This window comes from Ictidomys tridecemlineatus, chromosome 13 (assembly GCF_052094955.1).
Source record: "Ictidomys tridecemlineatus isolate mIctTri1 chromosome 13, mIctTri1.hap1, whole genome shotgun sequence".
NCBI classification, from domain to species: Eukaryota; Metazoa; Chordata; class Mammalia; order Rodentia; family Sciuridae; genus Ictidomys; species Ictidomys tridecemlineatus.
The window spans coordinates 87,699,539-87,713,135 of record NC_135489.1 but is presented as its reverse complement, the minus strand read 5'-3'; the positions used below and the strand labels follow the sequence as shown (position 1 = coordinate 87,713,135).

The 13,597-nt window shown below is 39.7% G+C and overlaps 1 protein-coding gene across 1 annotated transcript in view; it reads right to left on the bottom strand.

The window, feature by feature from the left end:
• Afg3l2 (AFG3 like matrix AAA peptidase subunit 2) overlaps window positions 1–13,597 on the bottom strand; it is a 44,228-nt gene that overhangs the window by 7,689 nt on the left and 22,942 nt on the right. The window contains exons 8-14 of the mRNA XM_078030423.1: window positions 12,259–12,532; window positions 10,288–10,425; window positions 7,345–7,498; window positions 5,572–5,679; window positions 5,023–5,148; window positions 2,821–2,931; window positions 1,332–1,447 (exon numbers count right to left, since the gene is read on the bottom strand). Coding sequence (XP_077886549.1) covers window positions 1,332–1,447; window positions 2,821–2,931; window positions 5,023–5,148; window positions 5,572–5,679; window positions 7,345–7,498; window positions 10,288–10,425; window positions 12,259–12,532 — 1,027 coding nt within the window. The remainder of the gene's footprint in view (window positions 1–1,331; window positions 1,448–2,820; window positions 2,932–5,022; window positions 5,149–5,571; window positions 5,680–7,344; window positions 7,499–10,287; window positions 10,426–12,258; window positions 12,533–13,597) is intronic.

The window sequence follows — 13,597 nt, the reverse complement described above, 5'->3', positions numbered from 1 at the left end:
ATATAAATATATATACATGTATAGATATATAATATAAAATACAAGTATTCATTCAATTTTCTTGATGGTGTCTTTTGAAGACAGTTTTAAATTTTAGTGAGATTCCACTTATCAACTTTTTCTTTTGTAGTTCACTCTTTTTGTGCCACAAAGATTTTTACTGTTTTCTTCTATTAGTTTTTTTTTTTTTTTGGTGAAGTGGGGGCAGGGGTAACTGCAGGGGCCAAACTGAAGGCACTCTACTACCACTGAGCAGCATCCCCAGCCTATTTTAGTTTTTGAGACACGATCTTGGTGAGTTGCTGAGACGGGTCTTTAACTTGGGATCCTCCTGCCTCAACCTCCCAAGTAATTGGGATTATAGGCATATGCCACATGTCTGGTTTAGTTTTAGCTTTTGTGATCTATTTCAAACTCACTTTTGCTTATGATATAAGGATCAATATTCAAGTTTCTCAGATGAACACTGAGTTACCAGAAACATCTGTTGATAAGAAAACCTTTCCTCCCTTGAATTTTCTTTTGAAAATTCATTAACCAAATATGTGTGGGTCTCTCTGCCTATGTTCTATCCACTATCTCTGTACTGGTCCTCTCCCCAGAAAGCAAGTCTTCATTACTGCAGCTGTGTATAGGCTTGAAATCAGGTAGTAAACCACTTCAACTTAACTGCTTTAGCTATTACAGTGTATCAGTATTTCCAAACAATTTTAGATTCAGCTTCACAATTTCCCAAAAATATTCTACTATAATTATGATGTGATGACACTAAAACCACAGAACAACGTGAGGAGAGCTGACATAACATCCCATAAACACTCTATTTTTATTTGGATTGGGTTTATTACTTCAGTGTATAGGTCATACAAATATTTTCTTAACTTTATCCTTGTATATTTCGTGTTTTGGGATGTTCTTGAAAAATGCAGTTAAATTTTTATTTACTATTTTTTAATTGAATGTTTCTATTTTCATTTTTTTTCACTTTTTAATATTTTGAGATAGGATCTAGCTAAGTTGCTGATGCTGGCATCAAACTTGCAATCCTCCTGCCTCAGCTGCCCAAGTCACTGAGATTATAGGTATGCGCCACCAGACCCAGCTCTGTTCTACTTTTGGACATTTTCTAGTCCCTTTAAATAGTTTTCTGTTCAACTTTTATAGCTTATCTACAGCAGAGTTTGTGTAACCACCTCATTCAGCCATTACTAGTTTTTGCCAAATTCTTTTAAAGTGACACATCCTACATATCCTTTGTGTTAGTGAAACTCCCTCTAAGTCACTGCTCGTATGCTGAGCTGGCCAGCACTGTCCAGCACACACTGCTTCACCTTTAAGAGAGGGTCTGCATGCTCCAGATACCAGCCAGCAACCGCATGACCTGCTTCATGGTACGCCACTGTCTTCTTCTCCTCGGGCTGCAGAACCTGGGTTTTTTTCTCCAGGCCTAACAAAATAATAACAAAAAATCCTAAACAACTAATTTAGGGACAATGACATTAAAACACAGTTATAAAATGCTATGTACTCCTTTTTAAAGTAAAATGTACTTTGAAGACTTCCCACAACAATTCAAAAATTCTTAATCAAGAATTAAGGATCAAGTTTGAAGTATCCAACTATAGCAAAAATGCATTCACTATCCAGGCCCCCTTTATCCTAACTCTCCCACTCTTTTAGGCCACATATCCTGTTTGGGGAAATAAACAGAAATGTAAAATAAAATTCAGTAGTTAGGTTAAAATAAAATAAAACTGGTAGAAAAGAAAGAACTCTGGAAAGATTATCATGCTTACTCTTGAGTATTCAGGATCATTAAGTCATGGGTAAATAATGATGCTTGCCACAAGAGACCAATTGGAGTCTCTTCCTAATGGAAGGGAGATGATAAAAAAAAAAAAAAAAGTGCTGAGCTAGTTATAGAGCTAGAAATACCTACTCAGAGCTGGCTAGACCAATGCACCCGTTATACTACCCAGAAACCCATGGGATTAAAGAGTTAGCCAACAAAGTAGAACAGAGAAGAGAAGGTAACCCCAGGGACAGAGTCCAGAAGAGCCCATGTTGGAGCCCAGGTGAACTATGGAGTACAGGAAGGACCTGTAGTCTAAGCATGATTCTTCTTGGGCCTGAAGAGAGGGAGTGCTGAACCTCCCTTTGTACTCCTGTGGTGTAAAACCTTATGTTACATAGTTTTATTAATGCAAACCACTGCACTGTGGCAGAAGTAGTTCTGCTGTGCTCAAAATAATTCATCTGAGACAGTTTCTCAACTGATAACATATTAAGGAGATTGAAAGATTAAAAAAAAAAAAAGTCCACAATGACACAACCCAAGACAAATGTATTCTACAGAGCTGTCAGGGTCAAAGTTATAAAGAGTGAATTCACAAGCCCTCTGTTTTCCATAACTGCTTTTCTTCTTCTTTTTGCAGGGCTGCAGGTTGAACCCTGGGCCTTGTGCATGCTGAGCAGGTGCTCTATCACTGAGCCATACCAAGCCCTGATAAATACTTCTTGCTCATCTGAATAAACAAAGTCTTTTCCCCATAGTGTATCACAGGGTTTTTTGTTTTCTCCGTATGTTGTCTTATTATAAAATGACCGCTTATGGCTTTGGCTTATGGTGGCAGCACGATGAACAGGCAAGAGCCACCTCAGGGCAAGGGAAACAGGGTTTGGGAACAAAGAATGCACAGAGCAGACCTCACACAGGCACTGGAGACACTTTCTTTGCTTCTAGTTTTGCCAAAACAGAACCTGCTGGCCTCATATTTGTTGTACCAGCCTTCTGGCCTGAGACATCTTCAGTTGCCTTACCACCAATCACTCGCTCAATTGCTTGTTCAAAGTGTTTCTCATTTATGGAATCAGAGAGGTGTCTTGCAGCGATCAAAGCAGCCTCATTACAGACATTGGCAACATCAGCTCCTACAAAATGAGCATAGAGAACAGCTGACCCACCAACATTAACCGAGTTAACCTCTCAGTCAGCAGTGGACTGGCTAAGGGTTTTAGTTGAAATTATAGCTCAGTTTTATTCATAACTCCAAGCTATTCTAGTACTTAGTACTGGCCTGATACAATCTAGGCTCTCCAAAATGATATATACACATTAGTAGTGAATAAATAACTACAGACAACTATTATACTATAGGCCATAAAGCTACATAACAATAAACTAAGACAGTTTTTAGTTTCACCATTTCTGCTGGGAAGATGACTTATGTGCCTATTAGGTAGCATGTTTACATAAAATGATAAAGATAAGCATCAAAACATTCAAACAACTAAATGTAAACATTCTGGAAAGCATGCCAAGTGTTTTTTTTTTTTTTTTTCCTTTTTTCTTTTTTTTTGGTTACAGGGACTGAACCCAGGGAGCCTAACCACTGAACCACATCCCCACCCTTTTTCATTTTGATACAGGGTCTCATTCGGTTGCTTAGGGCCTCGCTAAGTTGCTGAAGCTGGCTAAGTTGCAATTCTTCTGCCTCAGCCTCCCAAATCCCTGGGATTATAAGCATATGCCAACATGCCCATGCCAAATGCTTGAGATTATTAAGTGCCTTTAAATCAATTTTTCAAATATATATATATATATGTATGTATATATATAGTAACATGAATGAGCTACAGCACAATAAATGTGCTCAATAAATAAATATTAAGACATTACAAATTTAATTCCAAAGACAAGAAATAAGTAATTAGGATTCCTGGGATATTCAAGATGACTATATCTTCTGACCATACAGTTATATTCTCATAATTCTCATACGTTACTTTTCATTTCATTTTGAGTTTGGAAGGAGGGAGAAAGAGAATGAGGAAAAAAAGAATCTTATCTTACACTAAAGATTTCTTAGAATAAGCACATGAAAAGATACTCAATATCATTAGTCACCTGGCAAATGCAAATCAAAACCTAAATGAGATACCACTGCACACATACTCGGATGATTATAATCAAATGTGGATAAGTACTGATGAGGAAGTGGACAAACCAGCTGGTGAGAATATAACATGGTGCAGCTACTTTGGAAAACAGTCCAATAGTTCCTCAAAAAGTTAAGCAGACTTCCCAATCCTAAGTACATAACCAAGAGAAATGAAAATATAAACCCACACAAACATCTTTAGATAAATGATATAAGAGCTTAGAGATGGAAACCACTTAAAAATCCATCAACTGATGAATGAACAAGCAAGATGCGGACTATCCACACAATGAAATACTATTTGGTCATAAAAAGGAATGCAGTTCTGATATCTGCTATAAGCATGGATGAACTGTGAAAACAGTGTGCCAAGTAAACACAAACTAGGCAACATGTCATGTAACTCTAGTCACACAAAATGTCCAGAATAAGAAATCTACAGAGACTGAAGGAGGGGTGTGGCTAGAGGAGGTAGTCCCCGGGGGTTCGCCTTTAGGGATTATATTTTGTCCTTGTTGAGCAGAGCTCTCTCTCTGCTTCCTGGAGCCATGTCCCCAGCTGCTTTCCTCTGCCATGTTTATGCCATGATGTTCTGCCTTACCCTAGGCCCAGAGCAACTGAGCTGGCTGTCTGGACTGAGACCTCTGAAACTGTGAGCCCCCAGATAAACTCCTCAAACTGTTTTTGTCAAGTCTTCTGGTCACAGAAGCAACAAAGTTAATACACCACTGAATTATATAATTTAACTGATGAATATTATGGCATGTTAATTTTATCTCAGTAGAATTTAAAAAAAAAAAAGCACTTGGGAATAATTCCTTCAAAATATTTGTCCATAAAAAAAACCTGCCATCAGAGGGAAGTGGGTAGGGTACTAGACGTGAACCAGTGACCTTTCCTGAAGCTACTGATGGGTGCTGATAGGCTCACTATACTATCTCCTCTAATTCTATGTCAAAATTTCCCATAATTAAAAGGTAAAAATTACTTACGAAGTCCTAAGATGAGAGCATCCAAGTGAACTGGTACATGTCAGTGACTTAAAAGCCCTAGAAAGAGCACAGTGACTATTTCTACTCACCTGAAAACCCTGGAGTTAAAGAGGCCAGTTTTCTGGCCAGCTTTTCCTTCTCTAGGGTGCTATCCAGTTTCAATGGTCGGAGATGAACTTTAAAAATAGAGGCTCTTCCTTTTATGTCTGGTGGACCTTGGGACATTATTTTTAAGGAAAAAAGTCACAGTGAGACAGTCACATCTAAACCCACAGATGGTGGCACCAACCCAGTGGACTCACTGCCGCAGTCTGGCTGGGCACAAATCACGAGCCACTGAAGCAGGAACAAACTTTATTTTTGAAGTGCAAGAAAAAACCTCACACACACTCCTGGGGAATTCTCCTGAATGCCACGCGTCTCCTCCAGGAACCCCCAGCCGGAAATATGCCTCCGGGAAATCCCTCCTCCTGCACTTCCCCAACCAATGGGAACTCTCGGGGAATCCCCGGAAATCCCCACGAGAACTCCAAAATAGTGCGAGAACTCAAAAGTAGCGGCAGAGGCCTCGCCTGTCAATCAATACTGCCAGGCAAAATGCCAGGGGCCATACTCGGCTGTGGCTCTCAGCATCTCACCAATGAAGATCTGCCTGTCAAAGCGCCCTGGCCGCATCAGCGCTGGATCCAGGATATCTGGTCGGTTGGTGCCCGCCAAAATGACTACGTTTGTTGTTGTGTTAAAACCTGAAAAGATGATAGTGAAAATGCAACGGATTAAACAGCATGGGGCAGAGAATAAGTGCATCTGTGGAGAAGGATGAGCACCCAAGGCCCCAGCTACATTTAACATGGTTGAGTCACAAACCCGAACTGTTCTTACTATTCATGTTGTTCTTAACAACAAGAATCATGTATTAAACTTAAGAGTTCTTTTAAAATAATAACATTTATTTTTAACTGACATACAGTTCTACATATTTATTTGGTATAGTAGTGTATTTTCTTTTGGTACTATGGATTGAACCCAGGGGCAACTTGCCACTGAGCCACATCTCCAGCCCATTTTATCTTTTAAGACAGTCTTGCTAAGTTGCTGAGGCTACTCTCGAACTTGCCATTTTCTGTCTCAGCCTCCTAAATTGCTGGGATTACAGGTGTGTGCCATTTCAATACATGAATAAAATATGTGAAGATCAGCTCATGATAACTGGCACATCTATTACCACAAACACATTTTGTTGTTAGAAACATTAAAAATATTTTCTAAAGGCAAATTACCAAAGATTTTAATTTACTCAAGTAGAAACTTATGAAATATTGTCAACTTTTGTGATGCCCTGGGCCACAGGAATAAGTAACTGAATATTTGAAGGCAAATATGTCAGCTCAATCTCCCACCTCTTCTTCCCACTGAGATGCTCAGTTCTAGTAGGTTCAATGTCTGGCCCACACATTAACTCTTAAGACACTAGCATTGAAAGAGTTATTGGGCTGATTTGATCTCATCATTCTAAACTTGAACTGACTGCTACAGAATAGAGCAGAACTTATATCTACTTTCTTTCCTTTTTTTTTTCTCTTTTTCCTTATGGTGCTGGGGATCAAACCCATGCCTTGCACACAACAGGCAAGTACTCTACCACTGAGCTTCATACCCCGTCCACTACCTTCTCATTCTGATGCTGTGTCTAGTTCCCATCCAAGCCAGCTGGATACCTGGCACTGTGCTTCCTCTTTCTGCATAAACAACCCAGCAGGAGGAATATGGCATGCCCAGGAAATTGGCTTTCCTAAATGAAAGACAAGCTGACTAACATGGAAAAACTGCTCTCTTGGTCAAGGAGCACAGTGATGGTCCTCAACTTGTGATTTTTCAACTTTACAATGGTGTCAAAGCAACAGGGTTTGTTACTTCAGACTTTGGATCTGGCTCTTTCCTGGGCGAGTGCCGTGTAGTCTGATCTTCTCGTGCAACACTGGGAAGCAGCAGGAAGCCATAGCTCCCAGTCAGCCCTAGACGTAAGAGGAAACAACTGCCACTCTACATTGTGCACTGTACTGCCGCACTGTGATAGTGGGCAGGTCAGGGGTTATTCATCTTTTTTTTTTTTTTTTAACTTGGTCACCAAATTCACACTTGGTTATCCCTGAGTTTTCCTGATGTTCCAGGATCATAGGTGATTTTAATAATAAGATTATAATGCTCATAATTTATCTCTTATTCAATGCACAAGAGATAAATACACAGTCATAATAGTTTGTTATTATTTGTTTTGGTGTAAAAGAGCATTTAAAAAGAAGTTTGATTTTGATTTTTTGAACTTGGTTTTGTAATAATAATTTTCACATTAGAGATATATAAAATAATTAGAAAGTGCAGTTTAAAACACCAAAGGCTTGACCACTCACCATCCATCTCCACCAGCAGTTGGTTGAGTGTGTTCTCCTGCTCACTCTGTCCTCCAAAATTGCCTCGCCCTCTTTTCCTTCCCACTGCATCAATCTCATCAATAAAGAGAATGCAAGGGGCATTCTTTCGAGCAAGGGCAAATAAGTCTCGGACCTTGACAAAGGAGAAGCACAAAGCCACAGGACAAATGAATGTCATTCATCTTAAAAAAAAAAAAAAAATCAACTCAAGTCTCTCATTCCATGAAGACATCCTTTTTGTGTTTCACAGTGTACATTCATATTTAAGAGTTACAAGTAGCAAAGAAGGGCGAGTAATAATAATAAAGTAACCGATTTAAGGTGAGCAAATACTATTTCCACAACCCATATATAACTGAAATGTAATAAATACTTACAATATCTGCTATCAACAAAAAAACATTAGATATTTTGCCCTATTAAAAGACAACATAGTAGACCTGTAAACTTCATGTTCGGAAAGTTGAGGCTTCTTCAGGGCTCCTGCTTCATGCCTCCAGCAGTGACTGTCTAGGTCGTGCTCACATAGGAAGTAAAGGCAAGGATGTTCCAAGCCCACAGCTGTTCCAGGCACTAGCGCAGAGCAACCAACAGCGCTCCTGCCCCCAGCGCCACTATGACAGAACAGCTGCTGTCTGCCCCTGTACCCAGACTGTCCCACTGAGCAGGACCCCTCAAGCCATGAACTGGAGAAGCCACCTCACTGCCTCACCACTAGTCCTTGGTGCTTGTAAGAGACAAGCCCCCTGGGCCTCATTTCCCTTTCTAAAGGCTTCCTCTCATCCCTTCTGCCTGAGTTTCTGGACTTTCATTCCAACAAGGCTCTGAAAACCCCCTGAGAACTCAAACCCTCATTGCCTCCCTTGCTCCCAGCTCCATATTTGTGATCAACAGGCCCTCTGCCTTCAAGCTCTTCCCTTTACCTCCGTACCTTAACCAGAACCTGCAAAACTCTCAAGTACAGGGGTCTATGTCTTCCTTTCCTAGTCAGAGTTGGGGGTCTGTCTGCCTTATGCCCCACTACCACTGTCAAAATAATTCTGCTGAAAAAAACACTCTTGTTGTGACACACCATGTGGCAGGCATACCCGGTCCCCTTGCCAAGGTACTCCTGCAGGTCTGATGCTCTTCCAAGCACTCTCTGATGAGTGATTTCCACATCTACATGGTTCCTCTCAGGTCCCTGAGTACCTCTTCCAGCACCTTTTGGTCCACTCTGACAAAGCTAGCTTTGTCCAGATACACTCTGAACAATCAGCCTCAGCCTCTACTTTCTGGCCACTTCTGCTTCTCGGAATAGCCAGCCATGTACATCCTATGTGTCATATCCAGCCAACACTTCACTCACTTCTTAGTTCTCCAGCCCACTGCCTCACATTTCCACTCCTCATAGGTCCTCTCCTACCTTCAACTTCTCCTGATCCACATCAGATCGCATGGCCCTTCATTATAAACATTCCAGACCTCCTTGTTCTCCTATCTTCCTAAGACTTATCTGCCTTATAAACTTGTGTGAATCCATTAATGTAAGATCCATCATTGTAAACTTATTAGAAGAAAAAAATAGGTAAACATTCATGGCCTTCAGTTTGGCAGAACCACAAAGAAGAAAGAGATGAACAAAATCAAAATTAAAATCTTCTGTGCTTCACTATCAAAAAGAGTGAAAAGACAACCCATAGAATAGGGAAAATATCGGCAAGTCACATATCTTATTAGAAGGTAGTATCCAGGGTCAATAAGAAAAGGACAAATTAAAATACAGGCAAAGAATCTAAATAGACATCTCTCTGAGGAATGTCTGAAAATGGCTCATACGCAGATGAGAAATGCCCAACACTGAGCCAGGCACCGTGACACATGCCTGTGATCCCAGTGACTTGCCAGGCTAAGGCAAGAGGATGGCAAGTTCCAGGTTGGCCTAGGCAACTTAGCAAGACTCTATCTCAAAATAAAACCAAAAGTGCTGGGGATATAGCTCAGTGGTAGAGCACTTGTCTAGCATGCATAAGGCCCTGGATTCATGCCGCACCCCAAAAAAGAAAATGTTCAACGTTTCTTATCATCGATGAAAAGCAAAACAAGATGCCACATCATCTTCACTAGGGTGGCTACAATCAGAGTCAGGTAACAGCAAGTGATAGTGAGGATATGAAGGAATCAAGAACCTTCACACACTACTGATGGGAATGTGAAAGGCACAGGTACTTTGGAAAATTCTGCGGTTCCTCTCAAAGTAAAACACAGAGCTTTACATACTGCTGGGTATGGTGGTGAACACGTGTATCCTCCAGCTACTAAGGCTGAGGCAGAAAAAGAGTCTGAGCCCAGCCTGGGCTACACAGTGAGACCCCAGTTCAAAAAAACCAAACGAAACAAAAAAAGACCACATACTGTACAATTCCATTTATATAAAATATCTGTAACTGGAAAACCTACAGACAGAAGTAGATGAGTGTTTGCTTAGGGCTGGGAGGGGTAAGAGGAGAAGGTAACAAAGGGCCTAGGGTTCTAGGGCTGCTTTTCAAGGGGATGAGTGTTGTGTAATTAATTGTGGTGATATTGCATAAGTTTGAATGTACCCTAAGATATTTAGCTGTAGACTTGACTTTAAGGTAGTGAAGTTTACAGCATGTTAATTACGTCTTAATAAAGCTATTATAAAATAATAATAATCCACAAATTAAAGCCACTTCTTGAAGCATGTAAGTGAGAATCATTCTAAGGCCCAAACTGTGTTCTGGTTGGTCTGGGAAGGTGAGTTGAAGTCACAGGCCTTGCTGCAAGCTTGTCCATAGTACTCAAGGCAGTGACCGGTGGGAGGTTCCTTTGGAGACCCTGAGGGCAGGGGCATCTTTGCCAAGTCAACATGTGGGGAGAATAAACGGGGATAAGGAAAATGAGGAAAAGAACAAGACTTACTCTTGCTGGACCCACACCAACAAACATCTCTAAAAACTCAGATCCACTAACAGTGATGAAGGGGACGTTGGCTTCTCCAGCAGTGGCCTTAGCTAGCAGTGTCTTCCCCGTGCCTGGAGGACCAGTGAGAATGGCACCCTTCAGATTCAAAAAAGAGAAATTATTCAAGGTATAACTCTGTCTCTTAAGTCTTACTGATATATGTTAAAATCTTAAATACTTCCCTTTTAGATTTTTAGGCCTTCTAATAGTATATTTTAAAAGGTGACATCAGCAAGGAATTTACTAATGAACCAACTGAGACTTATTTAAATAATTCAAGGAGACAAATGCAAACTATGTCTCCCAATTCACATAATTCTTTTATTGTTTACAAGTAAAATTGGCTTTTGAATCCCAACAATAACTAATTTCAACCACTGACTTCTACCTTACATGTATAAGTCAGAACATTTTTAGCAGAGATAAATGTGTATTTTAACTGTATGAATTCATTTTTATTTTATTTTCCATTAAGTGACTAGCTATAAATAGTGTTCTCTTGTGGTGGCACACACCCATAATTCCAGCAGCTCAGGGGGAATCACGAGTTCAAAGCCAGTCTCAACAATATGGTGAGGCGCTAAGCAACTCAATGAGACCCTCTATTAAAATACAAAATAGGGCTTGCCTCCCATGCACAAGACCCTGGGTTCAATCCTCAGCACCAAAACAAACAAACAAACAAACATTTAAAATAAAAAATAAAGGTATTTATATAAATAAATGAAACAAAATAAGGACTGAGAATGTGGTAGAGTACCCCTGGATTCAATTCCCAGTACCAGAATGGGAAAAAGGAAAGACTCAGAAGTAGAATAAAAAATAAAAAAATAAAAATACTGATGATGAAGTTAACAAGAAAAAACTGTTTATTTAAACAATATAAAAACTATTAAGTTGTAGAGATGCCTAGATATGATACAAATGGGTGTTAGGTGACAGCAAAGCATAAAATCATGAGACATGATTTTTTTATCCATATAAATAGGAAATGAAAATCAAGGAAACAATTCACAGTACAAAGAATTCCTTTAAAGTAAACTTTACTAAAGGATTATAAACAGATTTTTTTTAACCACTAATTTTTTTAGTTGTAGGTGGACACAATACCTTTTTTTATTATCATTATTTTTATGTGGTGCTAAGGATGGAACCCAGTGCCTCATGCATGTTAGGCGAGTGCTCTTCCTCTGAGCCAAAACTCCAGCCCAGATTTTTTTTAAAAAAATATTTATTTTTTAGTTTTAGATGGACACAATGTCTTTATTTTATTTTTTTGTGGTGCTGAGAATTGAACCAAGTGCCTTACACATGCTAGGTGAGTGTGCTACCACTTGAGCCACATCCCCAGCCCTATAAACAGATTAGACGTTTTTTATAAATTCATTTACTGAGCAGCTAGTTGATATACTCAATAAATACAGAGTTTCTATTTTGTGCCTAGTCCTGGGTCAGGACCAGCCCTAAGGTACAGGAGCTGTCCCTGGCACAGTGGCCACAGGTATCTGCTGGCAGCAGGGAAGGTGACCATTAGTGTTGTTTCTCCTCATCATCCCCTGAGCCAGGACCTTTGGGGCAGATGGTCCACAGGTGTCTTTGGAAGGGGGATATGTGGGGACAGCAGAGTGTGATAAGCTCTAGGGGACTATGTTGCTGAGGGTGTGGTGTCTAAATCAGATTGGAGGGAGAAGTAGATTGGGAAAGGCTGTCAAGTGAAAAAACAAATTCTTTCAGGAACAAACAAAATCCATCCAACAACAGAGCACACTCACATACAAACGTTTATACATACATAGAAAAACAGAACAAAACACTCAAGTTAGAAACTAAGACAAGTAGCTACTTAAAATATTCAAACTTCATAAAATGACAACTTCAGAGACAAAGATCAAAAGGTTTCTGAGTTAATCTTCTGAAGGTTCACTTTACCTTTGGGATTTTTGCTCCTAGGTCTTGATACTGCTTCGGGTTTTTCAAGAAATTTACAAATTCCATGATCTCCAGCTTGGCTTCCTCACAACCAGCCACATCTTTGAATTTCACATCTATTTCATCCTTTAAGACCTTGGCTGTGGTTTCCCCAACACTGAAGAGGCCACCCATGCCCCGGCCAGTTCGCCCAATGCCTGCAGGCCCTCTTCTTATGGTGTACAGGAGAAAAGCGATGATGAGCACTGTAGGCAACATGCTCAGCAGAAAAGAGCTGGAGGGAGGACAGGACATGGATGTTGCTAAGACTGTTCTGCAATGTACATACGTTTCCACAGCTGCTTCAGATGTGACTGCAACCATTTTTAATTTTTTAAAAATCTAAACATTCTAGCATTTTATCTGAGGCACATGGGGAATCTTGGTGTTATCACCACTGGTGGGGAATCACAAAAGATGATACCAGAGAGAAATCTGTTCTTAACATGTATACCGTCTATCAATATTTTATTAATATTTATCCCAATAACCACCATTTAAGCAAAGTACTATTATTTGCTATCATTATATCTGGGTTTCAAAGAAATTTCTTTTGAATTACTCAAGAATTTTAACATTGGGTTGGGGATGTGGTAACGTGTTCGCCTGGCATGTGTGCGACCCGGGTTCGATCCTCAGCACCACATACAAACAAAGATGTTGTGTCTGCCGAAAACTAAGAAATAAATATTAAAAATTCTCTCTCTTTAAAAAAAATTATTAAAAAAAAAAACCAGAATTTTAACATTATGCTGGTGTTAACCTGAGTGGAAATTCCATTTTTTTTTGGGGGGGGGGGAGGGATACAGCAAGCTATTTTAAAGAAATGTCCTGCAAATGTCAGATCTATTTTAATTGAAAAACATCAGTTCCAAAAGTAATGCATACATGTTTACACTTCCCTCCTACCAAATGCTGCACAGACCATTCCCTGTAGGCTTAACAGACTCCGAGGGTCCCCTCCAACATGGTGCTTGCCTTGCAGAGAGATGCTTGAATGACTTAAAGCCTGGGGGATGCATTATGCTTTCTTTTTGTCTTAATAATATTTATTTCAAACTAACTGTGGGTACAAGTATTGTTTATATTGGTTAATACAATTTAGTTGAACTTACTCAGCAATTTAGATTAAAATTTTGCATGTGATTTAGGTCAAAATCAAAACAAAAACCAGGATTTGCTTTCTAATTTTTTTATATGTTATTTTTTTAGTTGTAGGTGAACACATACCTTTATTTTATTTCTATATGGTGCTAAGGATCGAACCCAGTACCTTACACATGCCAGATGACTGCTCTAC